Source organism: Marmota flaviventris, chromosome 8 (genome assembly GCF_047511675.1).
Source record: "Marmota flaviventris isolate mMarFla1 chromosome 8, mMarFla1.hap1, whole genome shotgun sequence".
Lineage (NCBI taxonomy): Eukaryota > Metazoa > Chordata > Mammalia > Rodentia > Sciuridae > Marmota > Marmota flaviventris.
The window spans coordinates 114,948,273-114,971,633 of record NC_092505.1 but is presented as its reverse complement, the minus strand read 5'-3'; the positions used below and the strand labels follow the sequence as shown (position 1 = coordinate 114,971,633).

The window sequence follows — 23,361 nt, the reverse complement described above, 5'->3', positions numbered from 1 at the left end:
ATAATATAAGCTAATAAATCTTAAAATCATGAAATAAATCCCAAACAAAAGACTGCATATGGTAGAACTCATTTGCACCAAGTGTGGACAAGCAAAACTTATGCATAAAGCTAGAAATTGGGGTAGTGGTTGGCAGAGGTTCAGAGCACAGAAATGAGCTATAAAGGTGCTCAAGGAAACTTCTTAGGGTAGGAAATGTTCTATACCTTGTTTGGTACATAACATACATAGGTGTACACATTTGTCAAGACGCATCAAACTTTATACTTAGATCTATAGAATTTACTTACACAATTCTCAATTTAAAAAAAAGAAGAAAGACCACAACATAGATTTTATTTAAAATACATTTTGCACCAGACTACTCAAGGTCTAACTCCAAATTAGATAAATTTGGTCTGTTTCCACAGGTGTTGAGAGAGAGATCTTCTCAGACTTCACACAGCTTCCACGGCAGCAATGCCAGGAAAACCAGCAATCAAGATCTGATAGTGTTTATTTGCAATCTTGGAGGAGAGAGTAAAGAACACTCCGCGTATAAAGACAGGTGGCACTCTGAGTCACCCAACAGGCCTCGTCAGACACAATGTTGGTGTTCCTGGCTCTGGTGACCGTGGCCCTCGCCTCTGCTCATCCTCCTAGTGAGCACTTTGAAGGGTAGGTGAGCAATTCCTTAAAGAGCTAGTCTTCTTCCTTGTTAGTCCAAAAGTTTGGACACATTACCCAACTTTTAATTTCCTATTCTTCTCCTATCTCACCATTTAGTCATAAGGTTTTCCGTGTTCAAGTTGAAGATGAAAATCACCTCGACGTAATCCGTGAGTTGGCCAGCAACTACCAGGTAAGCAACCATTATGTACATTAGGTTTGCTTCACACCTGCTTTAAAAACTGGTTGTACTGTGATTCCGTCAAAGGAAGAATGACAGGAAATATTAACTACAGCATTTCAGTCGCAAGAAATAAAACCTTGGAAAGCACATAATACCATGATACCTGATTTTTCTGCCTAATTTAGATAGCCACAAGCCTCATAGTATTATAAATCAATAAAGACTTTTTAAAGTGCTGACAGAGGGTGACAACTGGGTGAGCTGGAGCCGTCTCAAAGGTCACAGAACATCTAATGTGCAGCCACTTCCCTTCTAAAGCAAGAAAGAAAAATGATCAACTTGGAAATGACTGAGGAACTGGGCTTGTGTCCAACTTCAAATTCATTTCCACAACTCACGTATCATCTGTTCTCTTTGATTTTCTTTCATTCCAAATCAAACAGCTTGAGGTTTCATGACCTTGATTTTGGTCCCCTTAATGATATGATGTGAGGCGGGTGGGGAGGCAAGGGGGGGAATTAGAAAACCATGAGTGGTTTTCTTACTTTTATTTTGCTTTCAAGCAACCAAAATCTCTCTGCTACTTTAAAAAAAAATCACTGTTTATGGAGTGGAAACCAACATTTTTAATTGTGTCTGTAATGTGGCCGGAAGTTATTGCTGATCACAAATAGGTCCACTTGAACTGGTGCTGTTTCTTCACAAACATATTAGCAAGTCTCCTGGCTCCTAAATATCGATCTGTCCACCTCGCTTTCATTTTCTAGCCTTGAAATTGTGAAGAAAGAAAAGGGTAGTGCATTTCACATCATCCAAGGTTTTTAACACTGAAAGAGAATAGAAAGTCACCAATTCCAATCTTCCACTCAAATCTGGAATTTCCTCCCAGGAAATGGCATCCCCCGGTTGCTAGTCCTAATAAAACCTGCAGGGATAGTAGGTATACTACTTTCTGGAATCATCCATGTGCCTTAAAAGTCCATCCTGTTTTCTGCCTCTTACTTGAAGGCTGCCTTTTCTAACTTTGGCCCATTAGACCTAGCTGAACCAAATATTGTGTTACTTCTAAGATTTATCTTTTCCAGGCCTCTCATCATTTCTCTTAGCACTAGTTTACAGACCCTTGATCATTCTGGTCACCTCTGGATATAGCTCAGTCTGTCTGGATTTCCTGTTAAAAAATGTGGCTACCAGAATTGACAGTTGGCCTCCAGGTACAGTCTGATTAATACATGATACGGGACCGTTGCCTGCCTCCATTTGTAAAGCAGACATTTATTAATGGGGCCTAAGACTTTTTTTAGCATCTTGAGCCCTTATAGAACATTCTTAGCTTCTGTTAAACCTGTGTTCAATCAAAATCATTAGGTTATTTTTTTCCTCAGATGAATCACCTTTCAACAAGTTATTCCTTCTTCTTTGCTTACCTAATTGACCTTTTTTTTTTTTTACCTAAATATGGGATTTTAGATTTAGGCTGCTAAAATTTATCTTGATAGCCTGTTTTCAGCATGTTGAGATCGTTTTAAGAGTGAATTCAGTCAACAAGGAAATATTTCTTCCCCCTAACTTTGTATTACCTTCAAGTTTGATAAGCATCCCTTTTTGACTTTGGTCACTGATAAAGAAAAATATTAAGTAGATCCAGGGGTAAGCATAGAAAAGAGACCTCCTGAATGGTTTTGCTCATTCAACTCATTAATCAGCATCTCTGATGTGGGAGACACAGTGGTCAGCCCTGAAAGTGATCCATCAGCCTGTTCTCCTTGGGTAAGTCTGCTCAACTGCCCTAAGTTAGAGGCATGTTTCCAGCTAGTAAAGAAGATTTCAGTGCAGACTCCATCAAATGATTGACTGAGATCAAGTATCAGTATTCTCCTGGCTAGGGGTCTCTTCCAACAGGAAGATGAAGTTAATTGCGTCTGACTCCCAGAAACCACAGCTTCCGTTTCTGTCCGTCTGCTTCCAGTTTCCTCTGTGGCTCTGCCAGCACCCATGCCAGGCCCCAGGAGCTCCTGCTTCTGGGCTTCACCTGTTGATGAAATCCAGGACTGGCCCCCCCATTACTCCCCAGGAAGCCCTTCAGACTCTTGTTTCTTCCAATGTTGCTGAAAAAGTTCTGCAATCACATCTGTACCTTTTTTTTCTAGTTATCTAAAATTCAGCATTTTTATGATTTTTTTTTTTAGATGTTGATGGAAACCTTTATTTTATTTATTTATTTTATGTGGTGCTGAGAATCGGACCCAGTGCCTCTCATAGGCTAAACAAGCGCTCCAGCACTGAGCCTAACTCCAGCCCCTAAAATTCAACATTTTACGGTGGGCAGGAGCAGAGAATCGGGTCTCAGGCTGCCTTGTTCAATTCCTGGCCCTACCACTGGGTATCTAAGCCTCAGACACCTCTTTGAGACTCAACTTCCCCATTGGCATAATGTTGATAAGACTATTACCTTTGAGGATTGCTGTGAGAGTTAGTTTAGGTAAGACACTTAGGAAGAACTTAAACAGGAAGAACTATGCAAGTTTCATTGTTGCTATCATTAGATCTGAGATTTTGAATACAATTTACATGCCAGTAGAATCACCCATCTCCTCATCTACCTTGGACCTCCATGCTCTCTTTCCAAAGAAATCATTTCTGCTTAAATAGCATGTGAAAAATTTTTAACTTATCTTGGTGGTGATTTCCTCTCTCAGTAGAAGTATAGGATACAAGGAACAGTGTTATTCCTTCTTAGAAAGGACAGAAGCCAAATAAGAGGCCTAGTTTCTCTCTTCAAACATTATGCCTTAGCTCTGAGAAGTAGGACATATGTTTCCTCTTCTTTTCTTTTCTTTTTTTTTAATGTCCAACATGATTAAAAAGGAGATTTTTTTTTTTAATTCTCTCTACCAGTTGTGTGTGGTAGTGTATTCTGGGATGTGGCCTTCCTGATAAGATCATTACAAGGGCATCCAGTATTCGTATTCATCTTTGGCCAAGTGTCCTTCTTCCCAGCTTTTGAAAGTGCCCTTTAAAAGCTGAATGTATTGGAGAGATCTGGGCCAGGCTGCACTCTGCAGCCTCTCCTCTTTCATCTGCAATTGTATAGGAAGGATTTAATTTTACCCCCTTGCAATCAAGGTTATACTGGTCCCTTTATTGGAGACATTTGCCATAAAATGTATTTTATTTTCTCTAGCCTTTCTTGAAATCTGTTTTCCAAGTTTAAGGTATGCTTTGCTCTATCCTGTATCGTCACAGTTCCCATGTCTCATTGTTGCTGCTACAATAGGAAGCTCCTCCCTCTGTCTGAAATTAGGCCTGGAATAGAAGTTGCTTCATTTTCTAACTAGAAAGGAAAATTGGAAAATGTCCTTAAGATAAATGAAGGGATCTATCAGATGCTCAACTCAGAGTCAAATGCAAGGTGGAAAAATAAACGTGTGACAAACCAAGGATTCCAACACCAGTATTCATTCTTTTATATGCCAGTCATATTCTCAAATGATTTTAAGGTTCCATCTTGCTTTTGTGCTTGTTTTGTGAAACATTATAGAAAGGACTCGTTAGTTATTAGCCAGTTGGCTGATGTAGGTGGTATTCTTACCAGACTGTCACTCAAAGATATCCTTCCAACAAATCTTGTGTATGGTTCTCTGCCACACTTGTAATTTTGTAACTTCAGTTTTATAACATCTGAACATATAACTCATTCCCCTCCATCTTGTATATTTCACCCTTTTCCATACTCAGGCATACATCTCATTCACAAGTTCTTGGGAGTTCCTGAAATTCACATTACCTCTTTGTGTCATTACTCGAGTTTATCGTTAGGATCCACACTTGGTGCATTGGTAAATAGCTGGTCAGCTACTGTTTGCTGCTGACTTCCAGCTGTGTTCCTGGGAAATACAAAGGACACTTTCCGGAAGACTATGTCACACCCACAGCACTCCACACTGATGGGTGTTGACAGATTTGCTGATGAAGTTTACCCATGTTGAAACAAAATTTTTAAGCAACCTGAGGCTGAGTCTCCAAGTTTTTGTCAAACATGTTTATAACATCCCCTTATAAGAATCCCCCATTCTCAGAGCAGAATTTTAAAGATAACACTCTATATTCATATGTAATGTTCCAATATTTGGCAGAACCCAGACCTATGGGCAAGAGCTTAGGAGGTTAGAGAAGACAATTTTCAGTTTAGTATCAGAAAGAAACCAATACTCAAGGTCAAATTAGAATCATCACCAAAAATATCATCAGGTATTTTTTGCTTTGAGTAGAAATGTAGACTCTAATAGAGGTTTTTTCCAGAATGGACCTGAAACAAAGATGGGTGGGGAAGGAGGCCATTTAGGAATGCAGAGAGCTCTGATACAAAATTAATAAATAAATAAAAGTGGGAAGTAATACAGTCAAAAAAGAGGGCAGCATTACTAAGCCAAGTACCACAGAGGACCCCCGATCTTAATCCATAGGGACAGTTTAGGAAAAGGTACAAACTACACATTTCAAAGTGATTCCACCTGAGAGGTCAGGAGTCGGGGAACCTAAATTACTACTTTCCAAGGTCACTGGTTGAGCAGTTCTCCAGAAAAAGTTAGGTCCTCTGCAGCCCGTGCCTGCCCAGAGCTGATATTTGGCTTTTCCTAGTCCCAGGGGAAAGTGCCCTCAGGAACAGAGAAGTAGATCTTAGAACTGGGGAGTCTGCTGAACACACTTAAAGGTCCCCGCAATTACATGTAAGTGGACGATATCGGGTCGGCTACAGATGCTCAGAGGACTTTATGCGCTTTGCCAACGCTACGCCTCTGTGCCTATCACAAAGTCACTCTCTCCTCTCCTGCCTCACCTTGGAATCACGGGCACCTACTGTAAGGAACGCCATCAGAGACAGCTTCCAAAAACAGCCTCCCTCTTCCCATGTGCTTCCTTGCCTTGTCTTTCCCTGCACAATGCTGGCTAGGCAGCCCCGGCTTTCTGGGCTCTTGTCACATGTCACCTTTTGTCCTTCCTCCACTATCATCTAACCTCTCATCTTTATCCTGTCATCATTGACTCACTAGGTGGCATTCTGTAGCTCATCCTTATCCCACCATCCATACTCTCTCCGTTCAACCCCTTTGTGATAACCACACTCTATTTTTCTTCTGGAATCCCTCTTGATGGGACCTCACGCTCCTGCCTTCCATTGCCCTGACATTCTCTAAGACCCCAGCTCAGTACCCCCCGGACTTCCACAGTATTTTGAAGATGGCAGGATATAGGTTACTGGATTCCCGCCACTCATCCCCCAGTGTATCTGAAACTGAACCATTTGAACTCCTATTTCTACTGTCCAGTCTATCTCACTCCTTTCCAATTTTCCAAGCAATGGTCCTAAATATCACCATCAATCTGATCACCAGCCTGAGACTAATTCACAAACATCTAAACAGGGATTGGATGAGACAGAGAGACAAAGAAAGACCCATTGTCAGGCTCACCTCAGGCTTCCAGGAGGCACAAGGAAGAAACAGGAAAACATACACCTGTAATAGGCGGTATGCTCTAATACTTTTCCATGGAAAAAGGATACTGAAGCTACACATCCACAAACAAACGCATTAGAGTCTTCAAATATGACATGCTATTATTTTGAACTTAATTTTCTCTAAAGTTGCCCTCATGAAGATGGAGACCACGTTTCATTTGCCACTAATATATTCCTCATCTCCGGCATAGAGCCTAAAACATAATAGGTCCTCAGTAACAGTTGTCAAATGACTGAATAAATGAAAATGTCAGTACATTCCTGGATCCCCAAGAATATTTTATTCTCAAGTATTTGGGGGCCAAGATACTCAGTATGGAAGGATGCTGAATTTCTCCCTGAGGTATCTTCCCCAGGTCAGGGACACGCTTGTTTCCACAGATTACTGTGACTTCTACACAAATAAGCCACAGGACAAACTTATAAAATCAGTCCATTGGAAAAAACAAAAGTTAAAAAAAAAAAAAGGAAAAGGAAAAGTTCAGCTTCTCTCCTTTTTTTTGGGGGGGTGGACAGTAAGTAGCTAATTTACTATCATTGGTTTAGAATATTTATCCCTTGCCACCGTTCTGCCATCGTAACAAGCAAGTGCTCTAGAAAATCAATAAGTAGAAAAGAGCGCATGTGGAATATTGCATTTACATAATATTATGGGAAAAAAATTGTATATTCTTGATGCTTGTTGATAATCAGTTAATGTTACGTATATATGTATTTGTAAACGTTTTCATCAATATCTAACTGCTTGGTCCCAACATTTGTTTACTCAAAGGAGTTTTTTTAAGGATCTTCACAGATAATTTTGATTTTGCAAATAACTCATTGGAGATAAGCAACAGTGTGCCTTCTGATTATAACTCGCCTTTTGAGTGGTAGAAGTCTAATATAATATACCTTGGTTTTGTATTCAGATTGACTTCTGGAAACCAGATTCTGTCATACAAGTCCAAGCCCGCAGTACAGTTGACTTCTCTGTTAAAGCAGAAGATTGTGTCGCTGTGGAGGACCTTCTGGAGCAGAACAAGCTACAATATGAGTAAGTTTAAGTTGTACATCTATTCAAATTCTCTCTCATGCATGCTTTCATTAGAGCCTTTGAAGAGCCCTGGGAAGGTAAAAATGAGACCAAGACCATGTCTTCCCCATGGCCCCACAGAGAGGCAAAGCCTAAGTTGGCCCTGTATTCTCAGTCTTAAGACTTCCATCCTGGTAGATTTTACGTTTAGTTATTGCTCTAATGAAAATAGTGTTGGCTAGTGAATCCCAGTTCTTCAGCCAGATTCTGCCCTGCTACTGCTTCACAAGAGTGCAGCCAAAACAAAGGACACTCAATTACCAGCGAGACACAGTTTTATCCCCTTCCCAAGATTCTACCATTCTCTCTGGCTGTAGGAGCAGGCATGGAGAAAGGACTCAAGGAACGAAGAGTGGTTCTCCAGAGGCCTAGAGTAGACTTGGCTAAGCTGATCACTCTGTCTCCTCTCTCCAAATGCTGGTCCATCAAGGTCTTTCAAGTTTTCCTAAGAGGGTATCAAGTGCCTCCATGTTTCAAATGCTAAAAAGTTTAGATGTGGCCCCATCTGCTTTAGGAGAGATAAAGATTTGAAAGGAGAAATTGCAGTCATAGGACAGATACTAGGAAGGACAGAGAAATGGAATTTGAGAGGAATAGACCAAGTCTAGAATCCAAGAATGAGTCTTCAGACTCAGTCTTCAGACCAGAATGAGTCTTCAGCTGAGAACCAAAAGATGAGTAGGAGTGAGCCAAACCAAGACAAGGAAAACCAAACTCCAGGCAAAGAACAGACCTTATGCTAAGTCTGAGAGGTAGAGAAAATATGGCGGCCAGGAGGCATTTGCAGGAGAGAGAGGGAAAAAAAAAATAGGTCTTCAATGCAAAGCAGAGCTCTTCTTCCAGGGTTGGATCAAGAAGGACCAAAGAAGTGTTCTCAAGCTCCAGTTCTGAATTCTCAAAACATTTACCCAACAATCACCAACCACATGCTCAAGTCTCCATTGTGTTTTAAGAAAAGATGACCTACATAATTTTAACACTAGAAATTTTCTGGGTTTTTTCCACATCTTAAAAGCATCAAAGGAGTCAGGCCGGGTGGCACACACCTGTAATCCCAGCGGCTCGGGAGGCTGAGGCAAGAGGATCATGAGTTCAAAGCCAGCCTCAGCAAAAGTGAGGCACTAAGCAGCTCAGTGAGATCCTGCCTCTAAATACAAAATAGGGCTGGGATGTGGCTCAAGGGTGGAGTTTAATCCCCAGTACCAAAGGGGAAAAAAAGCATCAAAGAAGACTATCAGTACTAGTACAAGTGTCAGAATTGTCACATATAAAGTCTGTACCAACATCAGAATTGGTGGGGCCTATTGCAACAAATAAATGTTTTGGAAAAACAACAGCCTAGATTCTAATCCTGACTCTGTAACTCCCTGGCTGTGAGATGTTGGGGAATTTATCTGCCCCTTCTGAGTTTCAGTTCCCTTATTCATGAAATGAAGACACAATGCTACTATCAAAGGTCTGTTGTAAAAATGGAATCAAACAATATGTAAATAAGGTGCAACTAGTATCCCAACTATCATTCCTGAGTATGCTGTTAGGGCTCGCTTACTGTGGTGCACAGAGAGAAAATAGATTACCCTTTTTTAAGGGTCAACAAAAACTGTTATGTCTAACCCCATTATCATGCTTCATATCACTTAGCTATCTGCTTCTGCCTGAGGGAAGTGTCAAAATGTGACCTTAAAAACTGACTGTCGTCTTAAACAAAATATAACCTAGTAAATTTCAAAATGTGATTAAGATTCATGTTCCTGGCATTTTGCTCTTGCTATTATCTAGGAAGGACTTCTGAAAGCCTAGCCTTTAGGGGCCTTGATAACATTCAAAAGGATGACTTTTTAAGACTCCTTTAAGAAAAACAAAGGAAGAGCAGCAACCATATACTAATACTAGCCATCTGCATACTGTCCCACTTCTACTCATATCTCAAAATAATGAAAGGGTTTCCAATCCCCTCTCCATCTGCATTTACTGGACCAAGTAGAAAATTCACTTGCTTTTTTTATGGTAAACTTTCTGAGCCTCATGGATAAATATGGTCTCATCTAGAACATAGGGTGTTCCCTGAGGGCTAAGATCTTGTTAATTTTTGCTTCTCTGTTCACGGCTGAACACATTTGTAGCATATAATTTTCTAAATATTAAATAATAATAAGTCCCTAGAAATCCTGGAGAAGTACTCCAGCAATATCCTTGCCGGGGCCATGAGCAGTCCCCATGCACCCTATTATTACCTCATATGGTAACTAATTTGTATTTAGATGGTTTCCTGCTGGCACGAATTTGCATTTGTGTTTGTACATATCAGGAACCGTCCACTGCACAAGTTTCACAAAATAGCTCTTTGGATTTTTTTGGTAGTTCCAACTCTCTTCACCAAGACTCATACCACTTGAGAGTTTTAGTAAGATCCTGAATTATCTTTGGAAAAAATTTAAAATGTGTACAAAAAAAGACAACTGGTTTTAATGGCCACGTTGCATCCTGAGATATAGGAAAACTAGAAAATAGTATAAATCTCCAACTTTATGGTTTGAAGTTGTGGATGGGCAACCTCTGCAGAGTTCCTTCCTCCAAATTGCAAGGTTATCTTGGCCTTATTCAATCCAGAGAAAGACTGTTATAACTGACAATAGCATCATTCTTCTGCAGTACTTCAGAGTCACACAGGAAAGTGTCTTCAGATAGTGATGAGTGCATAGCAGTGTTTTCAGTAGTAATGGGCGCATAGTCCAAGAACTGAACAAATGCTCCATTTTCTGGAATCTGAAAAGGAGATAAAATTGAGTCATCTCTCTTTCTCAGACATTCTGTTCTTTGCTTTGTTGGAAACCACAGTTTTCTAATTTGCTTGCAAGTTTTAAAAATACAAAAAAAGGAAAAGAAGAAGTTGAATGGCGCTATAAAAGGAGCATATAAAAGTATAAAACACTGTATATCATCTGGATTTTTGGAGCTATAATGTGGTCCCTATTATATTAAGAGGCATTGTTTTAATCTTCTACAATAGTAGCTCATTATTTAGTAATAATATTTTTGTAATATAGCTAAAGTAGTGCTTCATCCTAAATCCAATAAAAATCAAATAATCATAAGTCTGGAAAGGATCATTTGAGGTCAATCCCCTGCATTCAGGCTAAAGTCAACACCGTATTTCAGTCTCATTCTGATGCTCTCTCACAAGTTACTACACGACACTCCACACTTGGGTATCATCTTAAATTTAACGAGCTGGGTTTTTTAATGCTTCTTTGTCCTGGTTATTGATGAAAATGTTTAATATTTAACACAATAATAACTCTCAGGGAATGTCTCTTCTTAGTACCAAAAAACAACACTAGCCCCTGCATGGTCACTGATTCTTCTAAATAATTTGAACTTGAGGTTGGGTGCAGGTGAAAGGGAAGCTATATGCTCTGGGAGTTTTGCTGCCCCTCCACCCAGAGATAGCTCAGGACAGCCGTGGTTATGGCCTTAGATGCAGATGTCTAGCCAAAGTCTCAAGGCTGCAGAATGCTGGAAGCGATTAACCCATGAGATCTTTCCTCTGCACACCCACGAAGAAGCCATGTGGCCTGGCTTGATATTTCACTTGCTCACTTCCAGTGGGAAGTCGTGTTAAAGTAAAAGATAAATACATCATTTACCATTTACCATTTACCATTTTCTCTCCACCCCACTCTCTTTGGAAGTTCATCCTTGTTAGCTAGTAGGATTTATTCTTTCAAATTGATGATATTGGAATACCATAATTTTCTTAAAGGCTTCTGCCATTTTGTTTTTAATTTTTGTTTAATTTCTGTTTTGCTTATTTTGTTGTTTTTAGTTTTTTGTTTTTCTTGAAAACTATTTTCCTAAACTTCCAACTTATGGTTTGGAAGTTTAGACTTTACTTCCAACTTATGGTTTGAAAGTCTAGACTTTACTTTCCTCCATGTTAGTGTTTATGGATGTGGTAACTGGGGAAAAAAAAAAATTTTTTCACATACCTGAAAAACATCTATGTAAATGAACAAAGCCTATGGATTTGAGTGAAGCCTTGCGTTTTAGAATTGAAAAACACACTGAATATCCATCAATCCAATGCCCCAATTCTAAAATTTATGAAATTAAGGCCCAGAAATTAAATGACTTTTCTAAAGTGAGTTGATGGGTTGGGCCACACTGCAACATTGATGTTTTGATTTCCAATTCAGGATTCCTCCCACTTCCACCCTATTCCCTAAAAATCTGATTTCACATTCAGTATAATTATGGCACTTACTGTCATCATCATTCCTAACTATAGCAGGCAGAATGATAATCCCTCCAAAAAGTCGACATCCTAATCCCCACTTTGTCTAAACGTGTTGGCAAAGGGGAATTGAGATATTAGATGGCTTAAGGATCCTAACCAGCTGACTTAAAATAGGAAGTCTACCCTGGATTGTCTAGACAGGTGCATTGCAATCCATCAAGTTCTTTAAAGTAGAGGTAGAAGTCAGAAGATTGGATATGAGAAGGACTTGGTTTATTGTTGCTAGCTTGAAGTTGGAAGAGGAAGAACCAGCCACAAAATGTAGGTGACCTCCAGGACCAGTAGGGGGCTCAGAGAGATCCGACTCTCCCTCAGAACCTTCTGGAAGGAACACATCCCTGTGGACACCTTGTTTTCAGCCCAGTGAGTCCTGTGTTGGGCTTCTAACCTATAGAACTATAAAACTGCAAATTCATGTTGCTTTCACCTACTAACTTTAAGTGGCCACAGAAAATCAAGACACAAACTATGGATGACTGTTCAACGGAAAAAAAAAAAAATCTCTTTCCACAGAATAAATTTTAAGATCTTCTCCTTTTCATTTTCTTAATACCTTAAGAGAGTGAAATCCTTGGGACAGAATTTATCATTTGCTAGGAAGCAAATACCATTCAGTGTTGATTTATTGCATTTTCCATGAACAGACACAAGTTCATATTCAAGTTCCCCCAAATGAAGGAGCAATCAGGAGGAAGGTTCAGAGGATGTCCCTGATAAACTCTGTCAGAATGCCCTTGGGGGCGACCGCAGGAAAGGCAGACTTTTGATGTGTGGTTGTCATTCTCCATGTGGCAGATAAAACCATTTCAAGGCTCCACTGTGGATAATAGAAGTTCCTGCAAAATGGCCTCTGTCTGTAATATTCACAGTGCTGTGACCAAGGACTTTAATGCTTATAAAACTGTGTCCCTTCCAAATACCCTGTACCCTCAAAGTGGCAAAGGGAAATGAAGACACCCACGCCCACACCTTCAGGCATGCCACTTTTAAGAGCACTTTAACTGAACTGTGCATTCATAGGAAGAGGAGGGCCTCAGGTATCCTGTCCTCAATGTTCATGTTACCTGATTACAGAACTATTATTTGATTACTTACGCCAGCCAAACAGGCAATAGAAACTAGTTCTTTAAGCCCAGACGTCTTAACCCAATAAGTCTTTAGCTTCAGGCCACTAAGATATTTTTCTTGAAACCTAGAGATGGCTCTGGATGAGACACTGTCCCCATTTATGTGGGACTGAGTAGGTTTCTGGGAGCTGAGACTTCACTGATAAAATCAGGAAAGTCCCAAGGAAGAAAGATCATAGATGGGACATATTGTCGTGTGCCCAAACCCTTGCCCAGAACATGCAAGATCCCAGGGGAAACCATTTCTGAGCTTAGGGTCTAAGGACACCAAATATGTAAAGCTTGGACTGAGGAAGAGCCTGTCCTGCCAACACCCTCAGATGGCCTTCTCAAAGGCTTACAATTTATGAATCTGTTGGGGATGCACGGGACCATCCCCTAAAGCAGTGGCTATGTCTGGGGTTTCCTGTGTGTTTACCTAGGGGCACCTTTCTGGTTTGTTACAGGGTATTGATAAGCAACCTGAGAAATGAGATGGAGGCCCAGTTTGATAGCTGGAGCCGGGCCGCTGGACACAGTTACACCAAGTACAACAGCTGGGAAACGGTATGAGGTACACGTGGTTTTCACATTGCTTTGGCAATTGAATCAACAATGTCCTGTTAATCCGCAAATGATTCCCTTTGGTAGATAGAGGCTTGGACTCAACAAGTTGCCAAGGAGAACCCAAATCTCGTCTCCCGCAGCGTCATTGGAACCACCTTTGAAGGACGCCCCATGTACCTCCTCAAGGTAATTATTTTTAACCATGAGCTTGCTGGTCTGAGGGCTTTAAATCAGTGAGTTCTAATGCATTAACATCTGTTTCCCAGACGTGTTATCCCAAACACTGTTATAACTTTTCCTGCCTATATCCCCCAGGGAGTCGAACAGATTCCCTGGCTTCCTTTATCATATGTGGATTTTTAAATCATTATTTTGATTTATTCAAAAAGAAAATGCAATAAAATAAGAGAAGTCCTATAAATTTAACCACACTCCTGTAAGCAATGTAAATGATCATCTACCTTGATGAAATCCTTCTCTCCCAGCTGTTGTTTGCAAATCCATTTGCTAAAGAGCTTCATAAACTTCACGTTTATCAGACAACATTACAAAGCGCACCGACAATTTGTCTCTGTCACCCTCTAATGCCATTTTTGTCATGTAATTCTAATGAAGGAAATAAAAAGACGAGAAATAGTGGAGAGGAGGGAAAATTCTTATGAGATTAGCAACTACTGTGATTACCTCTAATTACTCATCCAGTTGTCTTGGTCATGTCACCTAGTAATAGCGGCTGAAAATAACCTCCACGTGAGGACCATTAAGCAGGGTAATCAGGCATCTTTGGAAAATATGAGCTTGTCAAGCTTAATAAAAATAATAAACAGCCACGTAAGCTCTCAGCTCAAACATTGTGTCTAGAGGCAAGCGCATACTGTGCTGGTATTGTGTTTTAATTTAATCATAGGATATATCACACGCTGTCAGGTTTCACCTGTTGAATCTGAAACACCAGTGGATGATGAAGGTTAACCCCTGAATGCCAGAGTGTCAATCATAACTTCCTTCTGCATTTTGTTGCCAGGTTGGCAAAGCCAAACGAAATAAGCCCGCCATCTTCATAGACTGTGGTTTCCACGCCAGAGAGTGGATTTCTCCTGCATTCTGCCAGTGGTTTGTGAGAGAGGTCAGTCTGTGCAATGATTTTTGGCAAATAGTGAAAGAAAGTATTTTTTAATTCCAGTTAATTCCTTATAACCTCGCTAGAATAAGAGAATGACACAGGACCAAAAAAATCCAGAATTCCAAGTTCTTGTTTTTCAGAATTGGTGTCAAATTTTATCAAGAGATCATTGTAAGGTGGAATTTCTAAGCAGTTAGAGAATTGGATTTATCTGCATTTCACTTATCTGAACTTTTTCCTCACCCACCTTGGGTGAGCATGCTAACTGCTAGTATAGTGAACTGGTCATTAAAAGTTAATGGTTGTGGATTAGCTACCAATTGGAACATGATCTCCTAATAACTTAAAAACTCAAGTTTTTAAATATCCCTGAGTGCTACTAGCATAACAAATGACTTAATAAATAGTTAATATATATGTTATAAAATCACCTTTAGAATACCATCTGAATAATCAATTCAGGTAAATCCACAGAGGGACACAAAAATGAGTGGGTAAAAGTTTAAGGAGAAATAAGATATTTGCAGGATCACAAAATATCTTCCCCCTCAAAATGTATTAATTACAAAGGAAAACTTGGAATAGAAAAACCTAGCAGAGGGCTAGGGTTGTAGCTTAGTGGTAGAGCACTTGCCTAGTATGAGTGAGACACTGGGTTCGAACCTCAGCACCACATAAAAATAAATAAAGGTATTGTGTCCATCTACAACTAAAAAAAATTCTTTTAAATAGATTAAATTTAAAAAAGAAACTACCTTAACCAAGTTGTGAAGGTGAACATCACCAGAGATAAATCAGATATATTGACACCATGTGCCCCTGATCTTGTACAGTAAAGGGAGACATCACCCTTGTGACACTCCTCCCCTGACACGTGGAGCTAATCACAAAAAGATAATGTAAACAATAAGACACACTCAAACTGAGAGACATTCTCCAAAATAACCTGATAAGTGCTCTTAAACAGGGTCAATGAAAAACAAGGGAAAACTGAAGAACTATCACAGATCAGAAAAGACAAGGAGAAAGGACAAGCAAAGCCAAGGTGGGATCCTAGAAGGACCCAGAACAGAAAAAGGACATGAGTGGAAAACCGTGAAATCTGAACAAAGCCTATATCTAACTTCTAATATTGTTATGCCCAGGTTCATTCCTTCACTTTGATAATTGTACCACAGTGATATAAGGTCATAACATTAGGGAGATCTGGGAGAAGGGTCTATAAGAACTCCTCATATTATTTTTGCAACTCCTTTGTAAATCTTAAAGCTTACATTGAAGTGCTTTAAAATACAAGAATATGATCATGTACAATGTAATTTACTTTGTGTGAAGCCCTTCTGTATTACTTACCAAAGTCTTGATTTCTAGTCTTGATTTCAGGTCTAGAAGTCAGTGAAGCGTCCCCTGACTTTACTGGGCAGCTTACCTCTGTCCTTTAGAAGGAGAAAGTTAGATTTTTATCATCAGTGTGTAGACCATTCAAAGAACATGGCTCTACAGCTTCTCCAATCTAAAAAGCACACACTTTATCATATGTTAGTGTAAGGAGTATATGTGTAAAGAATCACAAAAAGTATGTAAAAACTGTTCACATAGAGAAGCCTTGTACATTCTCAAGTTATGTAAACAAGCCGAGGAGAATGTTGAATTTAACTTTACCATGATGGTACAGCCAAAGATCTGCGATGAAAGAGAACAAATTAAATGGGCACAGTGTCCTTCGTTCATAGTTAAGTGTTTACTTAACAGGGACAACCAGTCCCTTAATGGGATTCCCTTCTCAAGAAACAGAATGAAGGGGCTGGGGCTGGGGCTCAGCAGTAAAGCACTTGCCTAGCATGGGCAAGGCCCTGGGTTCAATCCTCAGCACCATATAAAAATAAATAAGTAAAATAAAGGTACTATGCCCAACTACAACTAAAAAATAAATATTAAAAAAAAAAAACAGGATGAAGCAGAGACGTCTATACTCAGGAAGAACTTCCCCAAACCCATCAGTGGATTAAGGAGACACATTCTCATTCTTCTTCCGTGTTGGACTCTAGTAATATCATCCAGGAAAGTTTTTTTATAAACTCTAAAAAAATAGGTAAATATCTAGGTGATGTCATTAGGAACATGAATAACCACCCATAGACCCTCCTTACATACCAGGACTAGGTCTTATGCTCATACCCTAGTAAATTCGATAAAAAGTGATTGCAGTTTTTACCATAAAGGAAACAAGTACGTGTGTGTGTGTGTGTGTGTGTGTTCTTTAAAGGTCTTTAATTTGTAGTTCCATGTACAACAAATTTGGAATGCCCTGAGGGAAAAAAAGTCTTTAATTTTTATTAAATCTATGTTCATCTCTAAAGGAAAAAGTTAAAATAAAAAAACAATAATTCCCTGTGTTACATATGAATGGAACAAAAGTATGCTAAAAGCAGAGAAGAATTAAAAACAATAATTTAAAAAAGAAAACCAGTGATCATTTGCCAATGGCTTTCTAAATATTAACTTTGCCTACCCCAATAGGGGACACAGTTCCATTACCAAAGTCAACCTTCACCCTGTCTATGTAAATTTAGCAGCATGGTGCCCTTCTATCCCCATCCCATGAAATTCTGCTTTGTAATTCACACACAGGCAGTTCGCACCTATGGACAAGAGATCCACATGACAGAGCTTCTCAATGAATTGGACTTTTACGTCCTGCCCGTGGTCAATATTGATGGCTATGTCTACACCTGGACCAAGGTACATGAACCCGCACTGAGTGGGACTGATGTAATGAAAACCAACTGCTTTCTGTGACCCTTGTCCTAACCACACAATCCACTTTCAGAACCGAATGTGGAGAAAGACCCGCTCGACTCAGGCTGGAACTTCCTGTGTGGGCATAGACCCCAACAGAAATTTTGCTGCTGGTTGGTGTGGTAAGTACCTGGCTGGCCATATGGCACTCATAGGTTGAAACCTTGAGAGAAAAAAAAATGACATAAGAAAACATGATAGTGTCCCAAAACAAGAAAAACTATAAATTTTTATATTTTAGAGTTTTCACTTTCTGAAAGCACACATAATAAGTAGTTTATTAATTCATTTGACAAATATGTATCGGGCACTGTGTTGGGTTCTCAAATGTGTTAGATGCTGAAGACATAGGACTGAACAAATCAGAGAGAATCCTACTACTGTTTGTACACTAGAGAGTCTAGTCTAGTGAGTGTCTAGATACAGCTATTAAGTTAATAATTATTTAAATAACATTGTGTTGTGATCATAGTAATATAGAATTTTGATAGATATTAGTTTGTACACTGCTTGTTAATTTTCTTACAGTTTATTGATCATGCTGTGTAATACTATACAGGATACATTCATGATTTCATATGCAAAGTTTTTTATCCTGCGAGCTTAAAACCATACTGTGTTAATCTTGTCAGTAAATACGTACATATTTTATAACACATGCATATATAGTAGAGAATCGTTCAACAGAGTCACGTGAAAACAATGTACATTGAGCTTCCTAATGTGAAAGTGTAAAGCATTAAAATATCCCCCAGGTAGCTCACCATAGGTAGATCATTTCAGAAGGCCACCATTGGCCATTAACAACAACACATGTTCTCCCAGAGGTGGGAGCATCTAAAAACCCCTGTTCTGATACTTACTGTGGACCTGTGCCCGAGTCTGAGAAGGAGACCAAGGCCCTGGCTGATTTCATCCGCAACAACCTCTCTTCCATCAAGGCATACCTGACAATCCACTCGTACTCCCAGATGCTGCTCTATCCCTACTCCTACACCTACAATCTGCCGAAGAACAATGTGGAGTTGGTAAGTCGACTCGGCAGTGGCTGGGAAATTTCACTCTTGAGACTGTTTTTCATTTTATTCCTGGGGGGGGGGGGGGGAAATATATATATATATATATATATATATATATATATATATATAAATTGTTCATATATATATATATATATATATATATATATATATATGAACAATTTCTAGAAGTTTCTTTATTGGTTTTTGGTAGCAGAAGTACAGAAAACTTACTATAAATTTATAGGGAGTTTAGAATCAACTGCATAAATTGACTTAAAAATTTTGCAATCAGGAACAGTCACCTTTGTATCGTTTATCCACTAATCTTCAAAATGACCATAGTTCCATTTTCTCTGGCTTCTTCACAATATTGACTCAAATAATGATTGCAGATGTATTTGGGATTGTCACTGGAGTTCCTTAGTCACATACATAGTATTTGTCAGAGTTGGTTTTGTTGAGTTGCCTTGAGCTGGGTTGACACAGAGCGTGGCAGATGTCATTAGGAATTTGTCACATTTGGTTGAGATCAGGTTTAGTCATGAGATCCTGAAACTGCTTATTTCACAGTTCAATTGGGTGAGATTGAGAAGTCAGTCAGTCAATCAATGGACGAATGATATGAATGAGTCTTTCTAGATTTAGGAGACAATGCAAAGAAATTTAAGTATCTCTCACTCAAAACAAAAGCAACCTTGTTGGAAAATCAAGATACAAGCACAGGGGCTGGGGCTGTCGCTCAGAGGCAAAGCACTTGCCTAGCATGTATGAGGCACTGGGATCGGTCCTTAGCACCACGTAAAAATGAAATAAATAAAATAAAGGCAAGCTATCCATCTACAACTACAAAAAAATTTTTTTAAAGATATAATCACAGGAGCACTTAGATATTATGAGTTTTATAACATTCACACTAATAAATATCATACATAGATGCATACATTTTTTTAAAAAGCAGATTTGATCCCTTCGAACAATATTTTTTTTAATTTATGAAACATCTGGTTGCCAGAAGTTCAGATCAACAATCTAAAAGAGCAAGCATAAGATTTAAAGCATTTGAATTACACCAGAAATTTTTTTAAAAAGTACTCCATCTAGAAAATGACACAGATATTTGGCTTACATAAATGCTTAATCTAGAAGGCCCAGTAACTTTAAGAACTGGAAATTCTTGTTTTGCACTTTCAGATTCAGTCTTTCAGAGACCAAATAAAAAACGTAATGTTGTAAATATGTCATAAAAAGAGCAAAACAGAAAAACAAACCACTCTCCCAGAAAACTGATGGCTAATAGTTGGATGGATTCTTTAAAAAAAAAAAAAAAAAAAAAATCTTCAAAATGTTTCTCATTTTCCCTATCTGGAGCCAAAAAATAAAAGAAAACATTATTAGTTAGAACCATTAAATATTCACTTGTCCAGTTATGCCCTATCTGTACATGTTCCCAGTGGGAGTTCATGGTCCTGTGGCCCCAGAGATGGGTGTGGTCAGCTCCTGGTTTCTGTCCTAGATTTCTGGCCACCAAAAAGAAGGAGGTTGCTTAATTCCTGTGAATATATTTAAATTGTCCTATATCCTAAGAGAAAACAAAGTTGTCATAACTAAATACTAATGAATTAAGAAGTGAATTGGGAAAACACAAATTATAAAACACACAAAGTGTTTAAATAGTGAATATGTCTAGCTTGCTCAGTATCTACTAGTTCTAGATGTAAATACCTCAAAGTTTAACACTAAGCAAAACGTTTAAAGTGTTCATAGAAATTGAACTGCTTTCACAAGGTTCAATACTTTTTTTTATTTGGGGAATGAATTAATCCTTCATAGTGAGGAGATAACTTTGCATTGACTACTGCATATGATAATAACCCAGTATTTGGATTATTGAAAAGTCTCCAAACTATTGTTTAAAAAGGAATCAAGTACTCTTGCTTTTGTTTGTTTATTTGTTGTAATCTTGTGAATAAAGCTTGCTACTTCCTATGGGAACTTTATCCAGGAAAATACCCAGGGTTCAGAGTCTCAGAATTTAATTGGCCCATTCACATGGGCCCAGGAAGTGAGAAAATGCACCAGTAGATTGTGAGCCACGAATGTTCTCCCAAAAATCAGTCTTTCCCTTAAAATTAGTGAAAAGCAGATAGTAGCAAAAGAGATACTACTTAAAATTCTGTTTCTAAAATTGTTTTTAAACTCTAATTAATGAAGAAGTGAAATTATCAGAATTCTATTGATATAAAATATTAACCTATTCTCAAAAGGAGCACAAGTCATTAAATAATTTTATCATGAATAAATATTTCAGTATTCACAAAACTAATAAATTCAAGGAAAAGCACATGTCCCTTCTTACCTTTTCCAGGATATTAAAAAGGTGACTAAAGTGTAAAACTCATCTAGATTTATATCACACATTGATTTAAAAGATTTTTTAATGTCCGATATTTTTTCTTTGATGAAACTTTGGCCTACTATCTTAAGACAAATATTTATATGCCACTAGGCCAGGAAAGCCTGGGCAAAAGCTATTTGATTATTACATTCATTTAGCCTTTGAATTTAGTTTGACAGCTCAAAGCAACTTTGATCTTTGGAGAGATAAAAATTCTTTCCACTTTTTTTTTCTTATTTTGTGAAATTCCAATTCACTTACTTCTAAAGCACGTTTTTCTAGAACAAGCTTAAACTATAGTATAATTACAAACGTATGCATAGCCAAAGGAAAATTTGAATCTCTCCCCTGCAAAAAAGTATATTGGCATTTTCACAGTTTTTATTTGTAATGAGGATTTCAAGGGAAAAAAGTGGTCTTGATCTAGAAGGATGAATTTTCCATTCAAATCTGATGTCTCCATATTAATTCTTAGTTAGAGAAACATGACTGCTACAGAAAGTAGTGAAAGATAAATAAAACGATCTCATGGCATCATGCCACATTAGAGAGCTAGGAATTTTCTTGAAGGGCTAGAGTGAGGATTTTGTCTCATACGTAGTTTGACCTAGTCATTGATGTATATATGATAAGATTATATTTGTAGGAAAAAAAATCCCTCCAAGATGAATAAGACTCTAAACTCAAGGAAATTATTTTATACTTATATTAGTATTTTTACCCAAAATTAAGGCATGCTATAAGCAGCAATCCTTTGACATCAGAATAATGATAAAGACTTTTGTGGCTTCCTTTCAGAAAGATCTTTCTTGGAACTTGCCTGGTAATTGCTTATAATATGAGAAAAATTTCAGAGGGAAGAAGAGTAGTGATGGGCATACAGAAGACCAGGAAGTAAAAGAGCAGAAATGATCACACGGACCCTAGGAGGTGGCCAGAAACACAAGTGTTTCTTGTGTTTCTTGCTCTGTTTCCCAGAGCAGTAGGAAGTGCAGGAATATTTTGAGTATCTCACATACACGATGCTTTTCATTTCACAAACTGCCCTTCCAGATTATTTAAAGACTGATGTGCACTGAGTTTCCAGTGGCTTCCAGAGCACACCCTGTGTTCCCCAGTGTGAATTCCTTCAATATTGTCAACCACTATCTTCAAGGGAAGTTTTAAGGCTCAGAAAAAAAAGAAATATTTACATTTTCAAAACTCTAAAGAATAACAAAATAGTGAATCATGTGATTTCTTAATTGTCAGAGGAACTAAAAACTGAAAGACGTAGAGGACAAGACTCCCAAAACTGGGCGGTACAGCAGCACTTACTGGGTATGAGGACGTTTCCCCCAACACCCCAGGTGCCTGCATGACACTGTTAACAATGGTAATCGTCATCATTATGCCATCACCCAGGAAACTCTACTAACTGATCGAGAGGACAGCAGAGTGCAGCCCAGGGCACGAGTCTTACCCGACCTCCCTCACAGGAAAGCTAGGAAGTCATGGCTGGAAAATTGTAGAAATTCTCTAGTTCTGTTTCTCATTTTCCCACTGAAGCAAGGAAGCCATAGCTAAGCTGACCCCAGCAGGGGAGTCCAGAGTTACTGGCTCCTGAAAAATGTTCTGTGCTGCCCTGTTTATACACACACACACACACACACTCACACATTCATGTGGCCACATTCAATGGTAGTATCCATGTAACTGATTTGCAGAATTTTATCAGAAAAAAAAAGTCTTTAATCCCACAAAAAGCACCTAATTACCTCTGCCCCTGGACATCGCTAAAGATTTACCCCTGTTATCTCACATGACTGATTTATCAGGGCCCAGTGTTTATGATTCTGGCCCTTTTGTGTGTGTGGGGCGGGGGGCAGTGCCGGGGATTGAACCCAGACCCCTGTGCATGTGAGGCAAGCACTCAACCAACTGAGCTATATCCCCAGCCCTAGCCCATTCTCTGGATGAGTATATATATTCACTAACCAAGAGAAAGATAATAGTAACCAGAAAAAATATGCCAGTCTTTCTGAAAAATTACTAAACATAACCAAACATTGAAATCCACTTCTAAAGTGGCACCTTCCAGTCCACTGGCATATCACTTGTCACCTCTTAAAGCTGTAGTTAATAACCCACCAAGATAGAGCCCACTGCTCCACCCAAGCATGTGGACAAAGTGCAAGGTCCTAATTAGGATAAACATACAAATCCAGAGGGAAGAAATTTTGCAATTAGGAGGTGGAAAACTGTTGTCACCATGCTCCTACCTAAAACTAGAGTCACAAGGTCGCAGTCCTACTGTTACAGGCTAATGGGGACTGAAGCACAAAATTTTCTCAGAATTTCTAATCTTGCAAAAACGCCAAAAAGTTTCAAATGAAATAGCAGGATATCATTGGTCAAAGAAACCAGTTGCTGCTGTACCATTATACACCTTGGCCTGATAAAATTGTCCTACTAGTCCTGGTCAGGACATGGTTTATCAGGCAATCATCAGATTTTCAGTGCTCATCATAAACCATGGCTCCTGCCATTGAGAACTTAGGCTCTTGCTGAAATTATAAACTACAGATACCAGAAACCATTCAAGAGCAGTACACAATTGGGCAGAGGAAGGAATTGGGTATATACAC

At 38.8% G+C, this 23,361-nt stretch overlaps 1 protein-coding gene across 1 annotated transcript in view; it reads left to right on the top strand.

Moving 5' to 3' along the window:
• Positions 1-586: 586 nt before the first annotated feature.
• Cpb1 (carboxypeptidase B1) overlaps positions 587-23,361 on the top strand; it is a 30,522-nt gene continuing 7,747 nt past the window's right edge. Inside the window, exons 1-9 of the mRNA XM_027934036.1 lie at positions 587-657; positions 766-841; positions 7,265-7,389; positions 13,299-13,398; positions 13,483-13,584; positions 14,423-14,524; positions 17,153-17,263; positions 17,352-17,442; positions 18,146-18,348. Of these exons, the coding sequence (XP_027789837.1) occupies positions 587-657; positions 766-841; positions 7,265-7,389; positions 13,299-13,398; positions 13,483-13,584; positions 14,423-14,524; positions 17,153-17,263; positions 17,352-17,442; positions 18,146-18,348 (981 nt within the window). The remainder of the gene's footprint in view (positions 658-765; positions 842-7,264; positions 7,390-13,298; positions 13,399-13,482; positions 13,585-14,422; positions 14,525-17,152; positions 17,264-17,351; positions 17,443-18,145; positions 18,349-23,361) is intronic.